Source organism: Heptranchias perlo, chromosome 11 (assembly GCF_035084215.1).
Source record: "Heptranchias perlo isolate sHepPer1 chromosome 11, sHepPer1.hap1, whole genome shotgun sequence".
Lineage (NCBI taxonomy): Eukaryota > Metazoa > Chordata > Chondrichthyes > Hexanchiformes > Hexanchidae > Heptranchias > Heptranchias perlo.
In genome coordinates, this window is record NC_090335.1 from 17,089,944 (window position 1) to 17,116,715 (window position 26,772).

Here is a 26,772-nt window from a genome sequence, read left to right on the forward strand (position 1 = left end):
ATGCTTCAGCGTGACAAGTTTACACAGGCAGTTACCATGACAAATGTGGACATATGGCCCTGGAGAGGGGGCATACGGTGTCTGCCGGTGGGCTTGAGGCTTTCCGCGACTGGTGGGCATCACAGGGACTGGTGGGCATCATCGACAAGGATAATCAAATTCTCATTTAATAGGTTGTGGTGATTGATCAGTCAGGGTTGATCCAGTGTCATCAGTGGAGGGACACGTTTGTGCCAAACCACTCCCACCATCACCACCGTTTGTTTAAAGGGACTTAAACAAAAAAAAACATTCGCATTTTTAATGGAAAAAAAGTTGACAGGGAGTGCGTACAGACACAAGATCTTTAATACTCCAAATAGAAGAAATGCAGGTGGACAAATGTCCGTAAAAATGTTTACTTTTCAGAATGAAATACACCATAATCAGTGGAGTCAGTGATGGGGGAAATGTAATGCAGGAGTTTTAAAATGAACAAAACTGACACAGGCAGTAAATCCAATTACACTGGTGGAGATTGATCTCAGAGAGACAGGGACATCTAAATAGGGAACATCTTTAACCCACCATCAATGGTTTTATTGCCAAACGCTCGGCCGGCCGCACAGTGCAGGAACATTCCTCCTCTACTTCCGGGGGAAGCATTTCTTTGCCTCACAGGCCGGACGGATTTTGGAGCGGAACGGCTGCGGCGGTTTCCGGAGTTGTGCCGTGGTGGCTGCGCGGAGGTTGGAGTGAAGCTGGGTCCGGGCGGCCCGGGCCGGGCAACTGCAGCATCGCCATGGCGGCGGAGACCGACCCCAAACCGCTCACCCGCAGACCGGTCCTGCTCAGCAAGATCGAGGGCTCCCAGGATGTGGTGAATATGGCGGCCATCATCCCCAAAGAGGATGGAGTCATCAGCGTCAGTGAGGACAGGTCCGTAGGTTAGAATGGCGGGGAAGAGGGGGAGCTGAGGGGGACGGGGGAGCTGAGGGGGACGGGGGAGCTGAGGGGGACGGGGTAGAGAGAGAGGGGGAGAGGAGGGGGACGGTGAGAAGGGAGAGGAGTGGGACGGGGGGGGAGGTGAGGAGTGGGGAGAGGAGTGGGACGGGGGGGGGGGGGGGGTGAAGGGAGAGGAGTGGGACGGGGGGGGGGGGGTGAAGGGAGAGGAGTGGGACGGGGGGGGGGGTGAGAAGGGAGAGGAGTGGGACGGGGGGGGGGTGAGAAGGGAGAGGAGTGGGACGGGGGGGGTGAGAAGGGAGAGGAGTGGGACGGGGGGGGGGTGAGAAGGGAGAGGAGTGGGACGGGGGGGGGGGGGGGGGGGTGAGAAGGGAGAGGAGTGGGACGGGGGGGGGGGGTGAGAAGGGAGAGGAGGGGGACGGGGGGGGGGCGGTGAGAAGGGAGAGGAGTGGGACGGGGGGGGGGGGGGTGAAGGGAGAGGAGTGGGACGGGGGGGGGGGTGAGAAGGGAGAGGAGTGGGACGGGGGGGGGGTGAGAAGGGAGAGGAGTGGGACGGGGGGGGTGAGAAGGGAGAGGAGTGGGACGGGGGGGGGTGAGAAGGGAGAGGAGTGGGACGGGGGGGGGGGGGGGGGGTGAGAAGGGAGAGGAGTGGGACGGGGGGGGGGGGGTGAGAAGGGAGAGGAGGGGGACGGGGGGGGGGCGGTGAGAAGGGAGAGGAGTGGGACGGGGTGGGGGGCGGTGAGAAGGGAGAGGAGTGGGACGGGGGGGGGGGGGCGGTGAGAAGGGAGAGGAAGAGGTGAGGGTTCGGAGGAGGGCAAAGGATTGGAGAAGGAGGGATGGAACGAGAGAGATCGGAGTTGGGGGAGGAGAGGCATTAGCGAATGAAAATGATGATTGAGGTTAGAGCAGAATGGGATAAACCGATGAGGGAGGACAGATAAAAAGATTTTGTTGTAGCAATAGAGCAAAACAAAGGGGACTGATAGCTCAGTAAGCATTCCAATAGATTCAGCCAAATGTAGAATTATACATACTCAATAGAGTCTGTGTAAATAAGTGAGTTATCAGTTGATATGAAATGAAACACTAAAGATGAAGGATTTTCAAGGGAAGCTGAAGATTTCTCAGATTGTCGTCGCCTGCTTTCAGCTTATGTTGTTGGGTTTTGAGAGGAGGGTAGCTGAGTGGAAGGAAGTTGTTGATACTTCTTGAACTGTCTCTGCCACTCGTGACTTAGAAAAATCACTGATCACTTCCAAAATCTTAACAGTTAAAATGCTGGCTGGATGCCACTTTCATTGTAAGAAGGCACTAGATAGCGAATAGGCAGTACACCTTATTTTTCTAAAATGTTATTATGTTCTCTTCACCTGTTCTTGAAAGCATTGCTTTTTAAAAAAAGAACAGATCTGAGCCTACTGATTCCAGTAGGTTGTGGCCTTCCTCTTTGCTAACCGAGCTGGAGTGATTGGGTTTTCTCCTGGGATTGCATTGCATTGCATACTTACTGAATCACGGGTCAGGCTTCAGGTGCAGTGGAACCTCGTTCATATGCCACAGTGGAAGTGAGCAAATAATTGAGCATCCTCTCCTATTTAGTCCAGTGGTGAGTTTTTGCTCTCTGATCTAGTTGTGCTTCAGCCAAGTTTGGCATCAGTTGGTAGCACACTGAGTCAGAAAGTCGTGGGTTCAACCCCCACTACAGGCTTGAATGCAGTACTGAGGGAGTGCTGCATTGTTGGAGTCGCTGACTCTGATGAGACATTAAACTGAGGCCCCGTCCTCCTGTTCAGGTAGACATAATAGATCCAGCAGCCCTATTTGAATGTAGGAACAGGAGTAGGCCATTCGTTCCCTCGCGCCTGCTCCACCATTCAGTTGATCATGGCATATCTGCACCTCAACTCCATTTACCCACCGTTACTCCATATCCCTCGTTACCCTTGCCTAATACAATTCTATCGATTTCAGTCTTGAAAGCTTTGATTGTCCCAGCATCTAGAGCCTTTTGGGGGGAGAGAATTCTGGATTTCTACTACCCTTTGGGTGGAAAATGTACTTCCTGATTTTGCTCCTGAAGAAGAGCAGGGAGTTCTCCTAATCTGCTGGCCCACAGTCCTCGCTTAATCAATACCAGCAAAAATAGATTTTCTGGTCATTTGTAAATTTTTCTGTTTGTGGAACTTGCTGTGTTCAAATTGGCTGCTGCGTTTTCCTACATAATAATAGCGACTACGCTTCAAAAGTAATCCACTGGATATAAAATGCTTAGGAACGTTGTGAGAATATTATAAGGCACCAAACTGAATTGAATTCCCACTGTGTGCGTGTAAGACCTGCATTTGTCCCTTTTAAAAATGAGATGTATATATTTTTGAAAAATTGCTGACAATTTAACTTTGGCTGATTTCCTGGACTGGAAACTCGATCTCGCACTGGTCTATTGATCCAAAGCTAAATATGAGAGCAGCCTTTAATGAGCACTTCTCTGGTCAGGAATCCAGAGCCTGGAGCAATCGATTAAAATGCTCAGTTGCATTTTAGCTGGTTTATGCCAAGCTACGCCTCGATTCCCATGAACATTAGCAGATAACAGGCATTTGACAATAAGTGGGAAGGCAGGGGTGCACGTCACTGCACCTGCCCACCTTCCAAATGGTGACAGCGTGCTTGTTTTCATCGCACTCTTTGCTTGAAGTAGTAGAACGATTCTCAGGCTGATTAACAGTCTGACAGGTCACGATGTGAACTTCCATGGCCATAACCAGCCGATAGGGTGGTTAGTCTTATACTTCAGGAGGGTTTTATGGACTCTCACAACCCATACTGTCCAAATTGTCCCACTCCTCTGCTTTTTCTCCTGCTCTTTCCTCATAGCCCTGCAACTTTCTCCTTTTCAAATATTTATCCAGTTCCCTTTTGAAAGTTACTATTGGATCTGCTTCCACTGCCCTTTCAAGCAGTGCATTTGTTTATAAAAAGAACAGCAGCCTCATGAGAGCAGTCGATCCTGTAATGTTTCCGTTTTTTTAATCAAGCGAAAGTGCCTCAACTCGCCTCGGCAGCTCAGCGGTGGTATGATTGAACTCGGGGGCAGAATGTGAGGAAGCACAGCTGCTCAGCTCTGACCCCGCCATTCTGTGACGCAGTGGGTTGAAGCACTTGTGAAGTTGATCCTCACGTATGACATTGCTTGGGATTGTGGCCCTCAATAAAACATTGAGTGCGTAAACTAAGTCTATATTGAAAGAAAAAGAGGGTCAATTAGCTATTTGCCAGATCTTTATATTAAAAAAAACAAAAATGAGAGTTCAGTGTTAGCGAAAACCACAAGAGCTCATCAGTTTCTGTGTAAACCGATGAGCTATATAGAAAGAGAGGCAGAAGCAGAGTTCAAGTTCAGTCTGATGAGACTTTCATTTATTGAGACATGCTACACGCATTACAGCCACAATAGTAGAGGGACCTTTAGTTATCTTTAATCCCCCCCTGTCGTTGTTACTGTGTAATAATGACCCGCAGTAACATGCTTGGGCAAATGATAGCACTTCTGTAGCAATCTACTTCCTGCCAGCTAGATTACCGAACTGTCAGGTGATGTCACGCCTTATGATTCACATGCTTCAGAGATTTCAATCTGTGCTCAAACAAATGGAAGGTTTATTTTTAAATAGAGTTTTTATTTCAGACTCGTCATTCAGATAAATACAACACGAGGATGTTCAATTTTCAGGCACTGGCACTTTTGGAGCGAAGGAAACTCACGCCATATTTGCAAATGTACAGTTCAGTGCGTTAAGTTAGTTCCTCTTTTCCAGAGGTCTGCAAAACAAAGCCTGAATATTCAGCCTAAAGTCTTGGGGGTTCTGTCAAGCACAGTGAATTTACAATGTTTGTATGTGAGTTTAAAATTCAACTTTGTTGTAGCCCATTTTTAGTAATCTCTGCTTGGGTCCAGTTGTCAAAGGTTCAGAGGGCCTGGAATCCTTTTAAAATCTGAGTGTGTGTTTTATGTTCAAATATTATCTTTGCCAAGAAAGAAATTCAAGTTAAATCTATTGGATTTTGATAAGTACAATTTTGTTTCCCCAAAACATTTTAAATTGCAATAGGAATTGCGCCGCATGAATAATGATAGGAACATCCCGAACAATTATTGATGGCATTTAGATTTAATTCAGATAAAATTTCGATAAGTTACCATTCATGGGGTTTGTTACAGGAATGAGCTTGATGGGTCAAATGGGTTCCTTTTGTTGCTCCCCCATTCCCACTTAAGTTGCTGACTCTTTTTGTTGAGCTATAGTTCCACAAGTGCCAGCAACCCTCTGGGTCTAATTTTGTCATAATTTAAAAATAAACTATTCAAGGTGGGACTGTGTGTGGTGGCAGAGAATGGTAGAATGTAGCTTCAGTCCCCGTCTCAGTTATGGTCTTGATCTTAGCTGCGTTCTGCGAGGTGGTGCTGAGCAGAGGGAGGGCGAGCCATCTCCTCTGCCTCTTGTAGTTAGTTCATATTGATATTAGTGGAGGCCTCCCACAGCGCTGTTTAGTAGGGAGTTCCAGGATTTTGACCCAGCAACAAGGAAGAAATGGCGATCTATGTCCACGTCAGGATGTGTGACGTGGAGGGGAACTTGGAGGTGATGGTGTTCCCAAGCACTTACTGCCCTTATTCTTCTAGATGGTGGTCGCGGGTTTGGGAGGTGCCGCTGAAGAAGTCTTGGCGACTCGCTGCAGTGCATCCTGCAGATTGTACACACTGCAGCCACGTTACACTGATGGTGGAGGGGGTGAATGTTTAAACTGGTGGATGGGGTGCCAATCAAGTGGTCTGCCTGATTGGCCCTTGTTGGCTTGCTGCTACACATGCTTCTGGGCTTCCACTTGCTGCCTGTCTGCTTGTTGGGCGTTTAGGGTTCAGTGCTATTTCCTCTCCTCTAGCTTGTGAGACCAAGTTGAGACCAGCCCAGCGATCACAGAGGTTATTCACCTGTAGGGCATATACATTTAATCAAGCTCTCGTTCTTGAGTGAAAGTACATGACAGTCACTTAGCAACTAACTTTGTTGCCACTGTGGCAACACAACTGCTGGATCACAGCAAAGAAAGTAAAAATAATCTTTCTCCGTTTCGTCCCCCAAAATAAAAGTATGTTATGTGACCAGCAATTAAGTTAAAGGCTACAATTTAGTAGTGGGAGTTTAGATAAATACACATCTCGACTAAGGCCTTACTTTCAGTTTCAGACAAAACTCACCCCTTGTAGCTTTATTTTGTGCGTGTTACTTTTAACAGTGGCGATCAGCATCTCATTCTTTTATAAAACATAAGCAAAACACTGGAAACCTGAATAAAAACAGAAAATGCTGCAAAACACTCAGTAGGTCAGGCAGCAGCTGTGGAGAGAGAAACAGAGTTAATGTTCTCGGACACTCATCGACCTGAAACGTTAACTCTGTTTCTCTCTCCACAGATGCTGCCTGACCTGCTGAGTGTTGTTCAACATTTCCTGTTTTTATTTCTCATACTTTCCTTGCATTTTCACCTCTGATGAAGAACAGGGTATCATACTGTACAATTGCACACTGCAGTGAAATCCATAATCATCATTTTTGCGACCCAACTAGGCAGAAGATTGTTGAAGAAGGTGATGTTTCGGCAGCGACTTTTGCTGCGTGCATGTTTCCTGCAAACGTTATCTGAAAATGTGTCACTGGATGTGTCCTGTTAGTCACTGATAGATTTGCATTACAGCGGATTTATCTTGCAGCACACTGTTGATTTGAAGTTTTCACATTTTTAACAAAAGCAAGATAATATTTTAGCAGCAAATGTGCTCAAACAATGCACTAATATTATTACCTCATTGTACCCTCTTTTGGTGTGTAAATAAAGTCTTTGCGGAATTTTTTGAGCAGCTTTTGACTGAGTTTGGACTCTGGGACAGCAGCCTTTTTAAACTGGTTCTCTACTTCCCAGTGCTAACCCGGCTCTTCTATCTTGGTGTTAGAATTTTAAACTAGCAATGGTTCTGTGAGTAGGTTAAGGAGGCCGAATTTAGCAGTATAAATGTGGGCAGGTGACCCACGGGCACGGGCCTCCCAGAATTCAAAGGAACACTAGTGTGAACGTGGCCTTTACTGTCACAGCATTGACTAAAACCATTTGGTTGTGAAATCCAGGTGTGAGATACCCATGTATATTTTTTTCTGCTCCTCTGCCATTGTGAAGATGTTAACTTTGCTGGGATATGGCTACGTGGGAGTAGAGTGCCCTCTGGTACCATGCCCGAGTTGCCATTATTCATGAGCCTTGACATTGAGTTTTGGCAGGTTACCATGTGTCTTAAACAGGGCCTCGTGATCTGTTTTTGACAGCAAAAATCAGAGGTAGGCCCTATGTAAATAAATGTTTTGAGAAGTAAAGCACTGTGGTAGTTCAGCTTAATTGTTCCCCATCTTCTTTAGTGAATGATGGTGTGAAGAAAAGTCAATGTAATGCTCTTTTTTTTTTTCCCCCCCCTTTCCAGAACAATCCGTGTGTGGATTAAGAGAGACAGTGGTCAGTACTGGCCCAGCGTTTACCACTCAATGACATGTAAGTGTGTTTTCCATCAAAAACTGAAGAAAATGTCATGAGGATGCACCTGAAAATACTTGACCTGTGTATTAACCGACATGAAATAGGAGTTAAAGGAATACTTCTGGAAAAGCTCAGAAAATCTTATTTGTGAATTTTCTTTTAGGAAGTGACAGATCTGATATCAAAAATGAAATACAAACTTGCCTTTCAAGTGTTTTTAAATCAACCGTTGACCTGGTTTTCTGAATGGCTGCAGCTATTATTCCACTCCTACCCTAATTTCTGATGCCTTTACATTTTTTTTCAACCCTCTGATGATGGAGCATGGAGACAGGTTAATGCCTATAACTATCTAGAGCTCTAGGATAGCTTTTAGATTTAAAAAAAATGTAAATTAGCAACAGTAAGTTTTGATATTTTTGATATCATGAGGATTGCCTGATAGTATGGACAGGTTCACAAATATATAATTTGTATGAGCTTCCTGGTAAACCGTTCCTTGAATATTTCTTGAGGATCACACTGCTTAATGTAGACACCCCTGCTCAATGCTAGGCACTATTTCTCGACCTAGAAGACAAGCAGATGAACCGCTCCTGGACCTCTCAGTCCGGTTCTTGAACCATTTGCTGGAAAGGGTCATAGGAGCAACTTAGATTGACCTGAGCTGCATTTTGCTCTTCCTTTACTCCAGCAACACTCCTCTCCTAGCTCATATGCCCTCATCTCCTTCATGAAAGACAGTTCCTCGCTCGTTTATCCCCGGCTCTTGACTGCTCCGCTACCTCTCCTCAGCTCTGTGTTCACTGACGTTGGAAACCAGCATTGTTTTTCCTCCTTCAAAACTGTCGTCGTCGTCATCATCCCCTCCTTAAAAGTTCTCCCCTAGAATCATAGAATCTTGCAGCACAGAAGGAGGCCATTTTGCCCATCTTGCCTGTGCTGGCTCTTTGAAAGAGCTGTCCAATTAGTTCCACATCCCCCCTGTTCCCTCTTACTACCACTCCATCATAGCCTCCTTTTCCTCACAGGTCTTTGAACATGTAACCATCCAGCTCCGTGTTCACCACTCCCAGGTTTTTAACCGGCAGCTAAAACAGCATGAAGCAATGTGTGTTTCGGTGGTCTTGCAACAAAACAATCATTCTGGTTCAAAATGGAATGGTGGGTGTAGAAATCCAAATCCTCCTGAGTTTGAAGTACAAATTGATGAGTGACTGATGGCTAGTGTCTGTAATGTGAGCAAATCATCCCTTGCATCAAAAAAATGCAGGAGCTGCTGATTGCGTGACCTTGTGGAGGTACTAAGAATTATCGGACATACCATATTGCATCTGGATACAATGTAGTACTACAGCTGAGAGGATAAATAATTTATTTCCCCTGGGGATCCCTAAGGCGTAAATTATTCCATGTCTGATCGTGGTAAGCAACTTATTCCCAAGGAGGAGTACTCCACAGTGAGGTGCTGTGATAGATTTAAACTTGAGTATTGCTTTAGTTTGGCTATTGGGTGTGCAAGACTGACTCTGCTTTACCTCCCCTCCTTGCATCTGTACGTGTGGGAAACCAGCAGGCCTGTGCACTCATATATTTTTGGCTTAAATGGAGTACATCCCATATATGGGGGACAAACTCTAAATCGAAAGGAAGAGGGGGAAAATAAAACAAGCAATCAGTCCTTGCCTGTAGTGTAGAATGAGCATGAAATCTGATATCGTTAACTGATCAAACACATTACTAGGCTCCTACAGTGTAGTCTTCCAGACACCAGATTGAGAGTTGGTTTGAGGCCATAGAATTCAGTGTTTGATCATTTGTTTTATTTTTAGCTCCTTTTTTGTTTGTTGCAAATTAAGTTTTCTCATGGTGGTGCAGTACATTGCTCCAGTGCATTTTGCAGTGGGTGGTATGCAAATTCATGCCAGTGAATTCCCCATTCAAGTTCTCACCCTCTGATCTGTTGGGGAGGGGTGCAGAGTACGGACATGGTAAAGTTGCACTGGAAGGTTTGGGAAGGAAGGCCAGAGTTCTCGTTTGTAACTGCTAACCAGAGATGTGCTGAAAAATGGGCACGTGTTTTGGGTGAGGACCAGTTCACCGTTGGTTGTAACCCACCCATGATCAAATGATCTGCTGACACGTGAAGGAGCACCACTTGTGTGAGGTACTGGGGGGTGCTTGGTAGAAATTAGGTTCAGGAGAGGAGAAAAAATGGAACTTGTATCCTGGTCATTGGTTCAAATAGATTATTAATAATCAGATACAGACTAAAAGTGTGTCACAATTGATTACTTTCATTATGAATTTATGGTAAAAACTTTATATAAAAAAAGGCATAAAAAGTAGTTGTTTAGGTTAATTGGAAAATATGCTTCATGCAATATTTCGAGGTGGTTGCCACCATTTGGTCTAGCTTTGGAACAGCATACTGGAATACGTTATATAAAAGTTCACTTTCATATACTCAAGTTTGCTAAATGGAATATGCATTTCTGAGACTCTCAAGAATGCTGTTTTAAATACTTGTACAGGTAAACTTCCATGGTATTGCAATATTTATATTGAAACTCAAATTGCCCTGTGTAATTTGGTACTTGGAATGGGTGTTGCATTCTCGGCCTAGCTCGATGGGGCTTTCAATATGTGAACTTTACAGTGTGGTTATTGCAGAAACACTGATTGCAGTTCATAGAATCTTACAGCACAGGAGGTGGCCATTTGGTCCATCATGCTTGTGCCGGCTCTTTGAAAAAGCTATCCAATGTTAATTGTATCTGTGATTTATATCAATTAGTGTTAATTGTATTCAGGTTGTGGGTATCACTTGGGGACTCTTGTATCCATTTATAGGAGGGAGCTTATTTTGGGGGTGCTGGGTGTGTAATGGGGATCTCTGAGAATAAAGGGTTGGAAGCAACTGAAGACTAGGCACTAGTATTCTATCCTTCACCACCTGGCTATCCAGTTTATTATATCCAGTTAGTCCCACTCACCTGCTCTTTCCCCATAGCCCTGCAAATTTTTCCTTTTCAAGTATTTATCCAATTCCCTTTTGAAAGTTACTATTGAATCTGCTTCCACCACCCTTTCAGGCAATGCATTCCAGATCATAACTCACTGCGTTAATTAATAAATGACTCCTCACCTCTCCTGGCTTTTTTGCCAAAGTTAACTAAGAATAGTAATAGATAAATATAGTAATGGCTTCAGTGCGATGGGGATACAGTTAAATGTGAGATCTTAAGCTGTGGGATGAAAATCCTGCTGCTCTACAGCAATTTGAAGGGTACCCTATTAGCTTCTTGGCAGACTGGGGTTTTACTTGTGATCCAGCTGTCACTAATGCAAGATGTGGTTTTGAACATGCAAAAAAGCAATTCAGACAAGACAACAACTCCAATTGATTTTCCAGTATAACTGTTCTTTCCAAATTCTATAATTTGTTTTAAATGTAAACATTCAGTATTGATCGGAACATATCGCATCAACTTTATTGAGCAATTACAATATACAGTCTAATTTTCAGTCTTTCATTGACAATCAATTAGTGTAGCCTTGAAATTGCTTGTTTTTAACAATCAGTGTGACCCTGAGGAAAGTAACTTGTTGATAAACTGGAGTAACTGGATTAAGCCACAGAAAGTCTTACTCAATCATGTTTGTTTAATTGTTGTATTATGTGTCCCTGATTGTGGAAGAGAAAAGTTGGCGACGGTTCCTACTTCTGATTCCTGTCCAGTAATCCCCACCCACTTTGCCAGAAATGGGTATGTGTAAACTTTGGCCAAGGACAGAATTGCACCCACGAGGGATGAACTCTTATGATTGGGCACTCACCGTCCAAGCTCTTGTGAAGGATGGCTGCTTGGGTCAGGTGCTGCCATTGTCTGAAATGCCTTTTGGTGTTGTCTTTGTACCGAAAAAGGCACCAGAAATTCCCGATGGCAATGCAGTCCAAAAGCAGCATGTTTGGAATTCTTGCAAGAGATGTCGGCTTAAGGAACGGTTTACTGTGCTCTGAGGGGCTTCACACAGGCTTATAGGTGACCCTGATTTTTGGGGGTCAAGTTTCTGATTGGTTGATATCAGCCAACGGAAAGCGTTCATTAAGTAGAGGCAGCATATCTGTTCAACCACTCGGAATGCTGTGTGGTAAGGGTAACTGATTTGGCTGAGCTGTTTTTGTCTCATGAGTGCTGTGGTATCCTGCTTATTTTGATATCTTGTGACTCCATCCATCTTGCAACCCAAATTTTGAAACATTTTTGTTTGGCAAGGGCATTAAGGGATATGAAACCAAGGCGGGTAAATGGAGTTAAGATACAGATCAGCCATGATCTAATTGAATGGCAGAACAGGCTCGAGGGGCTGAATGGCCTACTCCTGTTCCTATGTTCCAAACAACAATTGATAGGTGTAATGTACACTCAAGTACTCCTGAAATGTAATTGATACAGCTTCACTGTTACTCAAATTGCAGCAGTGATTTGGTTATGCAAATTCCTATGCTACACTTATCCAACTCTAAGAAAAATAGTTGCTGCACACAGGCCGAGCGATTGAGGTTTAAAGCACCAGGCCAGCATCTGTACAAAGAGGCATTTCTGCTTTTGTACACTCGTTACGACATGCTTGAGATTTCTTTGTGGGTGGAGGAATGTGATGGATGTTATCTTTATAGTATTGTTTGCTGCAGGGTCTGGAAATACTAGCCAAGCCTTGTCAGAAATTGTGTGCTTCCTTGTGTTAAACTGTTGGGGGATGCAGCTAAACAGTGAGTGAGAAGTCACGTTAACTGCTTGACATTGCAGATGACTCATTGCAGTTATTGTGTGACATTAATACGTACGTTAATCTTTGGGAGAACAGGAGTTGAGTGCCCGCTGTTTAATAAACCTATAAACTCATTGCATTATCCAATTTTGTTTCAAGCAGTACATCGCAATAGAAATATTGTATCATTTTCATTGAATGTGTTATGGAACAGTATTGCATCGAAAGGTTGCAAAGTTTCAAATAATTATGAATTAAAATACGGTTATTAATGGCTTTTGACAAGTTCAAAATATTCATGTCAACTTATCCAGCATTGCAATGAGCATTTTCTTTTTACAGCTTCATGTTCATGCATGTCCTTCAATCCAGAAACAAGGAGGCTTTCTGTAGGACTGGACAACGGTACAGTCTCTGTGAGTACTTGACTATAAACCAGAGGAAGTTCTTGTAAATAGTTATCAACAAGGGTCTTAAACCTGAGATTAAATTACATGGGTGTGGTGCGGTAGCTAGTTACATCGAATTACATGGAGTCTACAGCACAGAAACAGGCCATTCGGCCCAGCTGGCCTATGCAGGTGTTTATGCTCCCCACGAGCCTCCTCCCTCCCTATTTCATCTAACCCTATCAGCATACCCTTCTATTCATTTCTCCCTCGTGCTTATCTAGCTTCCCCTTAAATGCATTTATGCTATTTGCCTCAACTACTCCTGTTTTAGCGTGTTCCACGTTCTTGCCACTCTTTGGGTAAAGACGTTTCTCCTGAACTCCCTATTGGATTTATTGGTGACTATCTGGTGAGCTTCAAGTGCAGATAGCCACACGGGACTATGATGTTGTGGTGATAACAGAGACCTGGCTCAAAAAAAGGCAGGACTGGGTACTATATATTCTTGGATACAAGGCGTTCAGGAAAGATAGGGAAGGAAAGAAAGGAGGGCGGGTGGCAGTATTGATTAAGGAGAATAGTGCAGAGCTAGAGAGGATGTCCTGGAGGGGTCAAGGATAGAATCTATTTGGTTAGAGTTAAACAATAGAGGTGCCATTGCACTACTGGGTGTATTCTGTAGGCCACCAACTAGTGGGAAAGATATAGAGGAGCAAATTTGCAGGGAAATTAAAGAGGTGCAAAAGCCATAGAGTAGTGATAATGGGGGACTTCAACTATCCTAATATATCCTAATATATCCTGAACATTTACCTGAGGAAGGAGGAAGTCTCCGAAAGCTTGTGAATTTAAAATAAAATTGCTGGACTATAACTTGGTGTTGTAAAATTGTTTACAATTATCCTAATATAGACTGGGATAGTAATAGTGTAAAGGGCAGAGAGGATGAAGAATTTCTGAAGTGTGTTCAGGAGAACTTTATTGACCAGCATGTTTCCAGCCCAATGAGGAAGGAGGCATTGCTGGATTTGGTTCTGGGCAGTGAGGTGGAGCAAGTGTCAGTGGGGGAACATTTAGGGATCAGTGATCAGAAGGTTTAGAATAGCTATGGAAAAGTAAAAATACTCAATTGGAGGAGGGCCAATTTCAGTGGGATGAGAACAGATCTGGCCCGGGTAAATTGGAATCAAAGATTAGTAGACAGAACTGTAATTGAACAATGGGCGGCCTTGAAAGAGGAGATGGTTTGGGTACAGACAAGATACATTCCCACGAGGGTGCAACGTAGGACAACTAAAGCCAGAGCTCCCTGGATGACAAAAGAGATAGAAAGATGAAGCAGAAAAAACGGGCATATGACAAATGTCAAGTTGATAACACAAGTGAGAACCAGGCTGAATATAGAAAGTTCAGAGGGGCAGAGAGAGAGTATGAGAATAGACTGGCAGCCAACATAAAAGGGAATCCAAAAGTCTTCTATAGGCATGTAAAAGGGTAGTAAGAGGAGGGGTGGGGCCGATTAGGGACTAAAGAGGAGATCGACTCATGGAGGCAGAGGGCAAGGCCAAAGTACTAAATGAGTACTTTGCATCTGTCTTTACCAAGGAAGAAGATGCTGCCAGAGTCTCAGTAAAGGAAGATACTGGATAGGCTAAAAATTGATGGAGGTGCTTAAAGTAGATAGGTCATCTGGTCCGGATGGGATGCATCCTAAGTTGCTGAGGGAAGTCATGGTGGAAATTGCAGAGGTGATGGCCAAAATCTACTGGAGAATTGCAAATGTTACAATCTTGTTCAAAAAAGGGTGTACGGATCAATCCAGCAATATAGGCCAGTCAATTTAACCTCAGTGGTGGGGAAACTTTTAGAAACGATAATCCGGGACTGAATTAGCAGTCATTTGGACAAGTGTGGATTAATTAGGGAAAGCCAGCATGGATTTGTTAAAGGCAAATTGTGTTTAACTAACTTGATAGAAGTAACAGAGAGGGTCGATGAAGGCAATGCAGTTGTTGTGTGTATATGGACTTTCAAAAGGTGTTTGATAAAGTGCCGCATAATAGGCTTATCATCAAGATTGAAGCCCATGGAATAAAAGGGGCAGTAGCACTGTGGATACGAAATTGGCTAATTAACAGGAAACAGTAGTGGTGAACGGTTGTTTTTTGGACTGGAGGGAGGTGTGCAGTGGTGTTCCTCAGGGGTTGGTACTGGGACCACTGCTTTTCTTGATCTATATTAATGACTTGGACTTGGGTGTACAGGGCACAATTTCAAAATTTGCAGATGACACAAAACTTGGAAGTGTAGTGAACAGTGAGGAGGATAGTGATAGACTTCAAGAGGATATAGACAGGCTGGTGGCATGGGTGGACACGTGGCAGATGAAATTTAACACTGAAAAATGCGAGGTGATACATTTCGGTAGGAAGAATGAGGAGAGGAAATATAAACTAGAGGGCACAATTCTATAAAAGGGGTACAGGAAGAGAGAGATCTGGGAGTATATGTACACAAATTGCTGACGGTGGCAGGGCAGGTTGAGAAAGCGGTTAAAAAAGCATACTGCATCCTGAGCTTTCTAAGTAGAGGCATAGAGTACAAAAGCAAGGCAGTCATGAGGAACCTTTATAAAACACTGGTTCGGCCACAACTGGAGTGTTATGTCCAGTTCTGGGCACTGCACTTTAGGAAAGATGTGAAGGCCTTAGAGAGGGTGCAGAAGAGATTTACTAGAATGATTCCAGGGATTAGGGACTTTAGTTACCTGGATAGACCGGAGAAGCTGGGGTTGTTCTCCTTGGAACAGAGAAGGTTGCGAGGAGTTTTGATAGAGGTATTCAAAATCATGAAGGGTCTCGACCGAGTCGATGGAGAGAAACTGTTCCCATTGGCAGAAGGATCAAGAACCAGAGGACATAGATTTAAGGTGATTGGCAAAAGAACCAACGGTGATATGAGGAAAAACTTTTTTACACAGTGGTTAGGATCTGGAATGCACTGCCAGGGTGGGTGGTGGAGGCAGCTTCAATCATGGCCTTCAAAAGGGAGCTGGATAAGTACTTGAAAGGAAAAGATTTGCAGGGCTATAGGGATAGGGTGGAGGAGTGGGACTAGCTGGATTGCTCTTGCATAGATCCGATGGGCCGAATGGCGGCCTCCTGTGCTGTAATCTTCCGATAATTCTATGATTTTATATTTACGACCTGTAGTTTTGGACTCCCCACAAGTGGAAACATTTTCTCTGTCCACCCTATCAAACCCTTTCATTATCTTAAATACCGCTATCAGGTCACCCCTCAGCCTTCTCTTTTCTAGAGAAAGGAGTCCCAGCCTGTTCAGCCTTTCCTGATAAGCTACATCATTAAATAAATTTAAAACAGAAATAGACAGTTTCCTAGAAGTAAAGGGAATTAGGGGTTACAGGGAGCGGGCAGGAAATTGGACATGAATTTAGATTTGAGGTTAGGATCAGATCAGCCATGATCTTATTGAATGGCTGAGCAGGCTCGAGGGGCCGATTGGCCTACTCCTTCTCCTATTTCTTATGTTCTTATATACTCTCAGTTCTGGTATCAAATTTGTGAATCTTTTTTGCACCTTCTCCAATGCTTCTATATTTTTTTATAACGTGGAAACCAGGACTGTGCACAATACATCAAGTATGATCTAACCAAGTTCTATACAAGTTTCACATAACTTCTCTGCTTTTTGATTCCATCCCTCTTGAAATGAACCCTATGTAAGGAATCTTACAACACCAGGTTATAGTCCAACAAAAATTGTTGGACTATAACCTGGTGTTGTAAGATTCCTTACATTTGTCCACCCCAGTCCATCACCGGCATCTCCACGAAATGAACCCTAGTGCTTGGTTTGCCTTTTTTATGGCCTTATTAACTTGCGTTGCTACTCTGTGATTTGTGTATCTGTACCCCCAGATCCCTCTACTCCATTTAGACTTATTATCCAAGCAGTATGTGGCCTCCTTATTCCTCACCACCTCTCACATATATATTGAAGTTCACTTGCCAATTACACACCCATTCTGCAAGTTTATTAATGTCCTCTTGAATTTTGACGCATTCTTCCTTTGTATTAACTACATCCTCAATTTGGTGTCGTCCACAAATTTTGAAATTGTACTTTCAATTCCCAGGTCCAAATCATTCATGTAAATTGCGAACAACAGTGGTCCCAGCACTGATCCCTGTGGAACACCACTTCCCACCTTTTGCCAGTTTGAGTAGCTACCCTTAACCCTTACTCTCTGTTTTCTGTTTTGTAGCCAGTTTGCTATCCGATGAGCAAGAAAGGATGTAATGAGGCAGAAGTGCTAGATGAGTGAGATTATAGCTGAAGTACAGCAGAGGGTACAGAATGAGGAATAGGTCAGTGTTAGAAAAGCGGGTGGTACAAAATGAGGAATAGGTTAGTTTTGGAGGAGCAGAGGGTATAGAATGAGGAATAGGTCAGTGTTGGAATAGCGGGTGGTACAAAATGAGGAATAGGTCAGGGTTGGAATAGCGGGTGGTACAGAATGAGGAATAGGTCAGGGTTAGAATAGCGGGTGGTACAGAATGAGGAATAGGTCAGTGTTGGAATAGCAGGTGGTACAGAATGAGGAATAGGTCAGTGTTGGAATAGCGGGTGGTACAGAATGAGGAATAGGTCAGTGTTGGAATAGCAGGTGGTACAGAATGAGGAATAGGTCAGGGTTAGAATTGCAGGTGGTACAGAATGAGGAATAGGTCAGGGTTAGAATTGCGGGTGGTACAGAATGAGGAATAGGTCAGTGTTGGAATAGCAGGTGGTACAGAATGAGGAATAGGTCAGTGTTGGAATAGCGGGTGGTACAGAATGAGGAATAGGTCAGGGTTAGAATAGCGGGTGGTACAGAATGAGGAATAGGTCAGTGTTGGAATAGCAGGTGGTACAGAATGAGGAATAGGTCAGTGTTGGAATAGCGGGTGGTACAGAATGAGGAATAGGTCAGTGTTGGAATAGCGGGTGGTACAGAATGAGGAATAGGTCAGGGTTAGAATAGCGGGTGGTACAGAATGAGGAATAGGTCAGTGTTGGAATAGCGGGTGGTACAGAATGAGGAATAGGTCAGGGTTAGAATAGCGGGTGGTACAGAATGAGGAATAGGTCAGTGTTGGAATAGCGGGTGGTACAGAATGAGGAATAGGTCAGTGTTGGAATAGCGGGTGGTACAGAATGAGGAATAGGTCAGGGTTGGAGGAATGGAGGGTACGGAGTGAGGAGTAGGTCAGTGTTGGAGACGCAGAGCGTACAGAATGAGGAATAGGTCAGGGTTGGAGGAGTAGATGGCACAGAATGAGGAGTAGGTCAGTGCAGGGCACATCAAGGAGCAAAGTATAATTTCTGCTGCATTTATTAATTTTAACTTGCTAAATCCGGGACTTGGTTTATGTACATTGGACATGGGTATCTGAATGAAAACCTAGTATAAGAATGCCAGGTCTTTGTTTATCCAGGATCAACAAATGAGAGTGGAGACTGTCTCTTCGGTGATAAGTGATTCCCTTGTCTGGATTTAAAAGCTATTTATTTTAAGCCATCCTCTGCAAGCATTGGTGAATGCTCTTTGGCATTCATCCCGCAGACTTTAGAAATTGTTTATTTTCAGTAGCAATTTTCTCCCAGACTGGCTGGCCCTTCGTGGAGCCAGTAGCTCCGGTGGCTGGCTTTGGCACTGCCTCAGAGGTCAGGCCGTGCATTATGGGAGCACACTTGTGCAGATTCTTTGTAGTTCCCTTTCTCACTTGGAAATCCTTCAAGGGGAGCAGAATACGCAGGGGACGTGCAAGTATATCATTTATATCTGCTTGTTATGCATTCATCTGGAATTCACATGGGAAGTTGATTTTGATTTGAACTAGTTTGTTTTGGAACTTGTTTAAAGCCAGTGGGGAAAATATGAATTTAATGGTGTGACATTGCACATTTTAAAAAAAAATTTCTGACAAAATTTTGCATTAAGGGATAGAGAGTTGGGATCAATCTTCATAATAAATATCAAAACTGTGCTGATAACATAATTGGGGAATCTGGCATGGAGGAGTGGTGTGAAGGAGCTGAATTTAGCATGGTTGAAATGATAGTTGTCATTGCAACACCTTTGTTGTCTTGTATCTCTGCTGCTAGTAATCCTACTCCCTCACACTGAGCACGGAAAATATGCCCAACCAGTTCCCCCTGTTATCAGTACCCACTTCAAGTAAAAAAAAGTTAATAAACAAATCAAAGAAAAATCAAGAGCATTAATCAACATACAGTCCCCATCACTTACACCATCTCCGTTGATCTGCTTATATCGTAAGCGTTACCATAAGCGTCAATTACAAAGGGGCTGTTTAAACCATGTTAAGCGGGCCAGCTAATTCGGGCAGTTCAAGCAACTGTTCGCACCTCGCGATTACCCGTTATTAAGTACTCTCTTCCCCCCCCCCCCCCCCCCCCCCCCATGGCCTCTAGAACTCCTGCCACTGCTGCAAGCCCTTTTTTATTCGTTCACGGGATGTGGGCGTCGCTGGCGAGGCCAGCATTTATTGCCCATCCCTAATTGCCCTTCTTGCCAGATGCAGAGCTAGATGAGTTCCAGCTCAGTTTTAAACTTTTTAAAAAAGGGTTTTTCTCATTGGGATTAAGTATGATCCAACTTTAAAAAAAAATAAAGAATTGAGTTGACACATTCTGGCTCTGTTTTAAGATGAGCGAGTGCACCCGGCCTGTTTAACTCCCCCTCCTACAGACAACTGATGGTTCCAGGGCTTTAACCTCAGCAAAGTTGACATTTATTGGTGGTCAGTGCAAGCTTCTGAATCACCCTTGATGTGCTGAACAGAATTATCCTGCGTTCTTTTATGCCTCTACTACTTCACACGGTCATTTGTTTGTTACACCGGCCACGACGTATAGTGGGCAAATCGCCTTCACATGAACACACCAGCCATAAGCAGTGGGGACTGTAGTGTCTTTTTTAAGAGGAGATTCTGGTGCTGAAACTTGTCTCTGAAGTTTCTTAATTTTAACTGACAGAAAACAGTGTTTAAATAACATATTGATGTAAATCTATATAGGAACGACCAAGAGAAGGTTACAACTCAATAAATCTTTTATCTTTTGTCAGGAGTTTATTTTGTCGGAGGACTACAACAAAATGACCTCTGCAAAGAATTACCTGGGTAAGGAACTTCTTGACTCTTCTAATTGGGTGGGGAGGAAAAGACTCTCGAGCCTGAGAGAACACAGACTGAAGACTGGGTATTTTGTCTACGGCCAAGGGCTAGGAAACTGCCAGTTCACCCACCCTTGGTGTTTCTAAACGTTTTACAGTATAGTCCGGAGCTATTAACTTGGGGCCAACCCTAGTTGTGAGGTTTTGTGTTGTGAGCTAGCTAGATACATGAGCTGTTGCCTCATTAAAATGAGGCTAAAAATGGCAGGTTGGTCCTATATTGCAGGTGGGAGCAGTCCGTCTGTGCTTTGTTCTGAGTTCGCTGTCCAGTGATCGAACTGTTTCTAGTCTTCGATGCTTACATACGAAGAAACATAAGAGAAAAGAATGACCGGAAAAGAGCCACTGGTCCATCCAGCAAATACAACAGAGATTCCTTGTGCATCACAATACAGACACTCCCCACCCACCCGATGTCATGTAATCCCCAGGAGAGGCGAAAAACCAGCTAAAAACCCAGGCCAATTAGGAGGATGGGGAAAATCTGGAAAATTCCTCTCCAACCCCCCTTAGGTGATCGAAATTGGTCCAGGAGACCACTCTGACCCTAATTAATGTTATACAGCACCTATCTTTTGTACGAGGTGACCTCTGCCCAGCCAGAAACAGGTCTCAGCTATCGCTTGAAGGAATTCTGTGGATCAGCATTCACCACACAAGCCGTCAGCCTGTTCGAGGTCCACTATTCTCTGGGAAAAGAACCACCTCCTGACACCTAACCTAGTTCTGGCCTTAAACAACTTAAAATTGTGACCCCTGGTCCTCCCTAACCTATAATTGAAACAAACTGTCTACACAAACACAATCTATTTCCTTCATCTTATAAGCCTCAATCAAATCACCCCAAAGTCTACGCTTCTCTAAAGTGTCGAGGTCCAGCTCTTTGAGCAGAACCGGAAAAGTGAGTTGTTTTAAACTGAGAATTAATGTTTTAGCTTGAAGTTACAAACAGAACTGAGGAGCCACTGCACCTCCATTTGTATTTTAATAATTGGGACTGAAAGGAGTTGACTATTATAGGTAGTTGCAATGATTAAAGATCACTCTTGGTGGGGGACTGGTGGGCAGTGCTTCTTGCAATGTCTGTTTACCAAGCATGCGGCCCTTGCATTCCCCAACTTTACAACAATGTGAGCAGGCAGTGAACGTGCGGCTCCTGCGTGCATCACTAACGGTGTAGCATAGCTATGGCCACACGTTTCTCTCTTTTTTTCCTTTTCCTATTTCTGCTTGGTCTTCATCTCCCCCTCCTTCTCCGCATACACACATACCTGTTTAGGTTGTGAAAAGCTGCTTGAGGTCCTACAGCATCACAGTATGAAAGAGGGGGGGAAAAACAAACATTTGTATTTCTGGGCAAGTGAGACAGAGGGCATTAATGAGCATCTCCTCAGCTATAGGAATGAGGCGCTAGCGATATGGTGTCTAGCGCAAAACAGTTCCAGGAGTAGAGCCCACGTATGGTGTTCAGTGCCAGTGACACAGCACATTTATTTTGCTATAGTACATAGTTTAATAGTACGCTTCTGCTTCCGCTTCCTCTTGCTCTCCAGCAAAAAAAAAATAACCGTGAGGCTGTGAGCTGTCAGCAGATGTAGCTTCACAATCTTGTCTTTTGGACAGTCTGAGATTTCATTCTTGTTCAGGAGTGTTAGTAAGATCTAGAATAGATGTTTGTGCTGAAACTAACAGCAGAAGTTAGTATACTTAGTAACATTTTGTGCCTATCCTTTTGCCATTTGAAACTGCAGCGATGTTGAACTGGTGTGTACAGTTTAAGATGGACCAATGTCACAGGTTCACAAGTCTATAAGCTATTAAGCAGCAGACTTTGCTCTGAAAGCTCTGATTCACAGGACGGTGCCACTACCATTTGCACCTTTTATGCATTCTGCTGTATGATAGTTTGAAATTCATGAGAGTTCAAGAACCAACACGGTTTGTTCTCTTTTGTCAGCTCATCAGAACCGAGTGACGATGGTCCTATTTATCTTGGAGATGGAATGGGTGCTGAGCACGGGGCAGGACAAAAACTTCACTTGGCATTGTTCGGAGAGTGGTCGAAGGTTAGGTGGCCACAGAACCTCTGCTTGGGCGTCATGTCTGCAGTATCCTGAACACTGATAGTGGGTTGTCTTGTGTAGAGTAACTTGTGACATTTTATGCAAACTGTTGAATTTAAGACTCTCTTTTCTCCCGTACTTTTCCATAACTGCTCTTCTCAGATTTGACATCGAGACACGACATGCTTTTGTGGGGGATTATTCTGGGCAAGTGACTATTTTGAAGCTTGAACAAGACAATTGCTCTGTAGTTACAACGTTTAAAGGACACAGTGGTAAGCTGATCAGAGCTCGTCTGGTTACAGAGTTTGTGTTTGTCTCTCTGTCTCAGCTAAATGACGCATCATTGCACAATTCCCAGCCCTTGCTCAGTGGTTCTACAATATTTCCCTCGTTACTAATGTCCAAGTATGTTTAACGTATTGAAATTGCATTAGATTATCTATAGATAAACCTCCAGTCACATTCCAGTTGTTGGTAAATGTTCTGTGTCGGTGTGTGACAGCTGCTGTGGTATTAAAATGGGAGTTCATTGAATAAAACACCCAGACGCAATTGAAACCAAATGTGGTGTAGATAACTTGCTCGTGAATGGTTTCAGGCAGCAGTCCGATCTCTGATTCATATCATGGTTACAAACCTCTAGAGCTTCACTCTGGTGGGGGAGAGGAGAGGTTGTGTTTCTGAAATACTTGATTAGATTACTGCACTATAATCAATCCCATGTTACTTTCTGTATAAATTTATTTGCTTGCACTGAGCCATATTGAGTTTGCTGTGTGCAAAATTAATTGGTGGGAGATGGGGGAAATGTTTTGCAGTATTTATAAAGACTTAAGTAATCAGCTGAAGGTCAAAGAGGAAGGAAAGCCAAGGGGAGTATTAAACACTCCTTTGTCTGTCTAACTATACAAACTGCTTCAAAGTAGTTAGTTAGTTCCCCCCCTGCATAAAGTCTTGACGTTTCCAGGGTGACAGGGCAGTACAGGACAATGTACTTAGTACTCAACTGGCCTGATTATTTTTTTCTCCCAACATCCATGCGAGTCAGGTGATTTCTGGGTAAGTCACTGGAGCCCCATCAAGAAAGCACCTGCAATCTATACTTCCTAAATGGCTCGGGGTCTGAGGGGACCCAAAATGTTCCACGAAGAGGGTACTAACATGCTCACTGAAGCTGTGCATGTGTGTTTCTTTTAATAGACAGATGGGCAAATTCTTATGTTTTTCTTGTCTTAATAGACAAATTCTTTACGTTGTAAGTATTGCGGGCCCCTCTCTTGTTTTGAGTAAATTGTTTACAAAGGTTAGAAACAAAATACAGACGTTATCCACAGATTGGGGTGAATTGCTTATAGTGTATAAACAGGTTATATGCTATCCTCTGTTCAGAGTGAGGTAATGCATCTGAATGCAGAGTTTAGTTTCATTTCCCCTAAGCTAACGTGCAAATTAATGCACGTAATCTGTGTTTGTTTCAAAAACAAACCTCTACCTGCACCGTCATTTCACATCTGGGACTGAGTTTAAATCCAGCCCGGGCTGGGAAGATGAAAGTCTCCTCAGTCCAACTAAACATGGGTTCGTAGCGCAAAACTCCAGAAATCAGTCTTTTCACCCAGAAGGGTTAGAAACACGGCTGATCTGAGAAGCAGAAAAATTCTCACTGACTTAGAGGATGCCTTTCTAAGGTCGGGGTTAGGGTGTGTTTTTGGAATCAAGTAAAGCAAGCTTTGACTTGCATTTGACTGTTCTATACCTGAGGTGTGTGTTGTAACTGCAAATGAAAGGCGTTCCATTCTCCAGTTCTGGCATCTTTCATGATGAGCAGAAAAAGGTAACCAGAAATATAAAGCAAATGGCATTACGTAAGTTTACCAAAGAGTAACTTAAGTTAGGATGTGCATTCTGTAAATGAACTTGTAGCACAAAGCAAAAATGTAATTGATTCACAATATGCCGAATGTATTGACTTTTATTTCTCATCCACCTTGAAGTTTTATTGTATTCTAAGTGAGCAATTACCGGGGCCGCATAAAAATCCCTCCATGTGTCTTTCAGGCAGCATCACTGCACTTTGTTGGGACCCAGTTCAACGAACACTATTCTCGGGCAGCTCTGATCATTCCATTATTATGTGGGATATAGGAGGAAGAAAGGGAACCGCTATTGAATTACAAGGCCACAAGTGAGTGTTCAGCTTCTATAATGATTTGCACCTATATTTGTTTTTCCTACCAGAGCATGAGTGCAATTGTGCTGCTTTAGCTAACTCTTTGTTCTGTTTCTGTCATACAGTGACAAAGTTCAGTCCCTTTGTTATGCGCATCATACTCGGCAGCTGATCTCTTGTGGTGCAGATGGTGGGATTGTTGTGTGGAACATGGATGTAAAGAGGCAAGAGGTCAGCATGCAATTTCATTCAGTCTTTGAAAATTTGAACACCATGCAAATAGAGTCCAGCTCATTTTGATATCTCTAAAGTCACGTGCTTTTGTCAGTGAAAGTTCCACCTCCCTCCATCGTGAACTACTCTAGAATCAGTGCAAGGCAGAAAGTGTCCTTGATTTTAAAGCCACTCAGTTTGTAATAGTTAAGTTCTGCACTTAGTGTGTCGGTTAACGTATGATGCATTCTCTTGTAGGGAGCCAAAACTTTAGCGGCTTTTCATGAAAATATGTACAAAATGTGAGCCTGTAACATTATACCGCAGGAATGCTGACCAAACAGACTGGGAAGCTTGATCCATGGTCTCTGCTGAGTTGACTTATCTCTTGGTGCAATACAATTGGCCTCAACACCTCTGGGTTCAGAGGGGGGGGAATTGGTCAGTGTTCTTGCTCCTGTACTCTATCCAATTAGCCCTGCAAGAAATACATATGTGGATGAGGTACTGGAGGCCATTCGGTACAGTAGGACCAGATTCTGATATGAGTTGGTGCCTTCGAGAGAGTGGGTGGAGGGAACAAAACCTCATGAAATTGGGGGTCTGTTATCTAAAATGTAACACAAGAAAAGAGCTCTGTGACGGTACTGAGTTGTTTACAGGGTGGACTGATGGTATAGTGGAACCTTACTTACCTGCCATGGTGGAGGGTTGTTTTTTTAAAAAAATAGTTCTCTGGATGTAGGCGTTGCTAGCAAGGTCAATATTTATTGTCCATCTGTAGTTTCCTGTTGATTGGTACAACTGAGTGACTTGCTAGGCCACTTCAGAGGGCAGTTAAGTATCAACCATGTTGGTGTAGAACTGGAGTCACATTTAGGCCAGGCCGGGTAAGGACAGCAGGTTTCCTTCCCTAAAGGACGTTAGTGAACCAGTTCAGTTCCTATGACAATCCAACAGCTTCATGGTCACTTTTACTGATGCAAACTTTTTATTTCCAGATTTCTTTTTGAACTGAATTCAAATTCTCAAACTGTCATGGTGGGATTTGAACTCCCGTTCTCTGGATTATTAATCCAGTTTTAGCTTGCTAAAATCTTAAAAGCATTCAGGGTCCCAAAGCTTTGGCTCTTGTTAACCTGCATATGCGTTCTCTTGGCGTAGGTATGTGGTATCTGTCCATACAGGGATAGTGTCTCGATCAAACTCGACACTCTACCTGTGTGGATTTCTCAGTAGTTTGATCTGGAGATTCTTTAGCTGGGTTTCCCAACTTGTCAGGCACCCAGCTGACCACGAGGAAAAGGAGCAGAGATATTATTTAATTAAATCAACATTGTAACAATCCACTTCCACCATATTTACACGTTTAAGAAAACAGATTGTTCCCATATTAAAGTTTCGGTCAAGCTATTAATCCATTGACCTGGAAGACTGCACCAGCTTATTGGCATGGCTCGGTGGTGATGTGTCGTTGTTTCAGTGAATAGAATTCTGCCACAGAATAGTAGGATAAGGGCCGGTTGTTGCATTCCTAATCCCTGGAACGCTGCCGGGGTGGAACACAGCGGAGCCAGATACTTCCCTCCTCTTCCACCTCCCACCAGACTATCAAGTTTAGAACACGAGAGCTCGAGTCACCCAAGTTGCTTTTGCGCCTCCTAATAGCCAGCTCAATAGTGGCGGAATTTTATGAGCATTGTGGTTTATAAAGACCGGAGTGAAATGGATTTTAAAAAGAAATGAAGCTTAAAATGTGGTGGTGGGGGGGAATTAATCCATGTAGCACTCCCATGTATTCAACAAACCAGCTCTTAATCCCAATTCATTCAGATTGACTTTCTCTGCACTAGTTCACAAAATGCCTACTTTTTGAGCAATAATGTACTTCTGTTCGATGCTTCGGGTTGCACTCCTCCTGTTCCACAGGCAACTAATGGGGTGCGGTGTTTGTGTGGATCAGCAGTTGTTCAAGTACATTATTTACCTCTTTCTAACTCCCCCTTCCCCCACCTCCACAGTCTTCCCAGTGGTAACTCGAATTGACCCTTGGATGTTCGGAGCACAATTTTATGTTACTGCAAGTAGATCTTGTTCCTGTGCCATCAAACAAACCCAGTCAAGACCACAGAATCACTGGACAGCAACAAGCTGGCAAAAAGTTATTAGTCCATTACCAATTTAAAAGAAACAAAGACAGTGTGCTTCCTGTACCATTATATATCTAGGGGTGTGTTGAGAGGAGAGATACCAGTTAAAAATCTGCACATGAAACTTCCAGCGAGTTTCTGCTGTTACTGGAATATACTGTTTCATCAAAGCACCAACCTTCCCAGCTGAACCAATGTAATTTAGCAATATGTG

The 26,772-nt window shown here is 43.7% G+C and overlaps 1 protein-coding gene across 1 annotated transcript in view; it reads left to right on the forward strand.

The window, feature by feature from the left end:
* Positions 1–648: 648 nt before the first annotated feature.
* The window catches only part of wdfy2 (WD repeat and FYVE domain containing 2), a 43,244-nt gene continuing 17,120 nt past the window's right edge, over positions 649–26,772 (forward strand). Inside the window, exons 1-8 of the mRNA XM_067992630.1 lie at positions 649–918; positions 7,475–7,542; positions 12,646–12,719; positions 19,852–19,906; positions 21,917–22,067; positions 22,185–22,297; positions 24,084–24,210; positions 24,321–24,426. Coding sequence (XP_067848731.1) covers positions 782–918; positions 7,475–7,542; positions 12,646–12,719; positions 19,852–19,906; positions 21,917–22,067; positions 22,185–22,297; positions 24,084–24,210; positions 24,321–24,426 — 831 coding nt within the window. The 5' untranslated portion in view covers positions 649–781. The remainder of the gene's footprint in view (positions 919–7,474; positions 7,543–12,645; positions 12,720–19,851; positions 19,907–21,916; positions 22,068–22,184; positions 22,298–24,083; positions 24,211–24,320; positions 24,427–26,772) is intronic.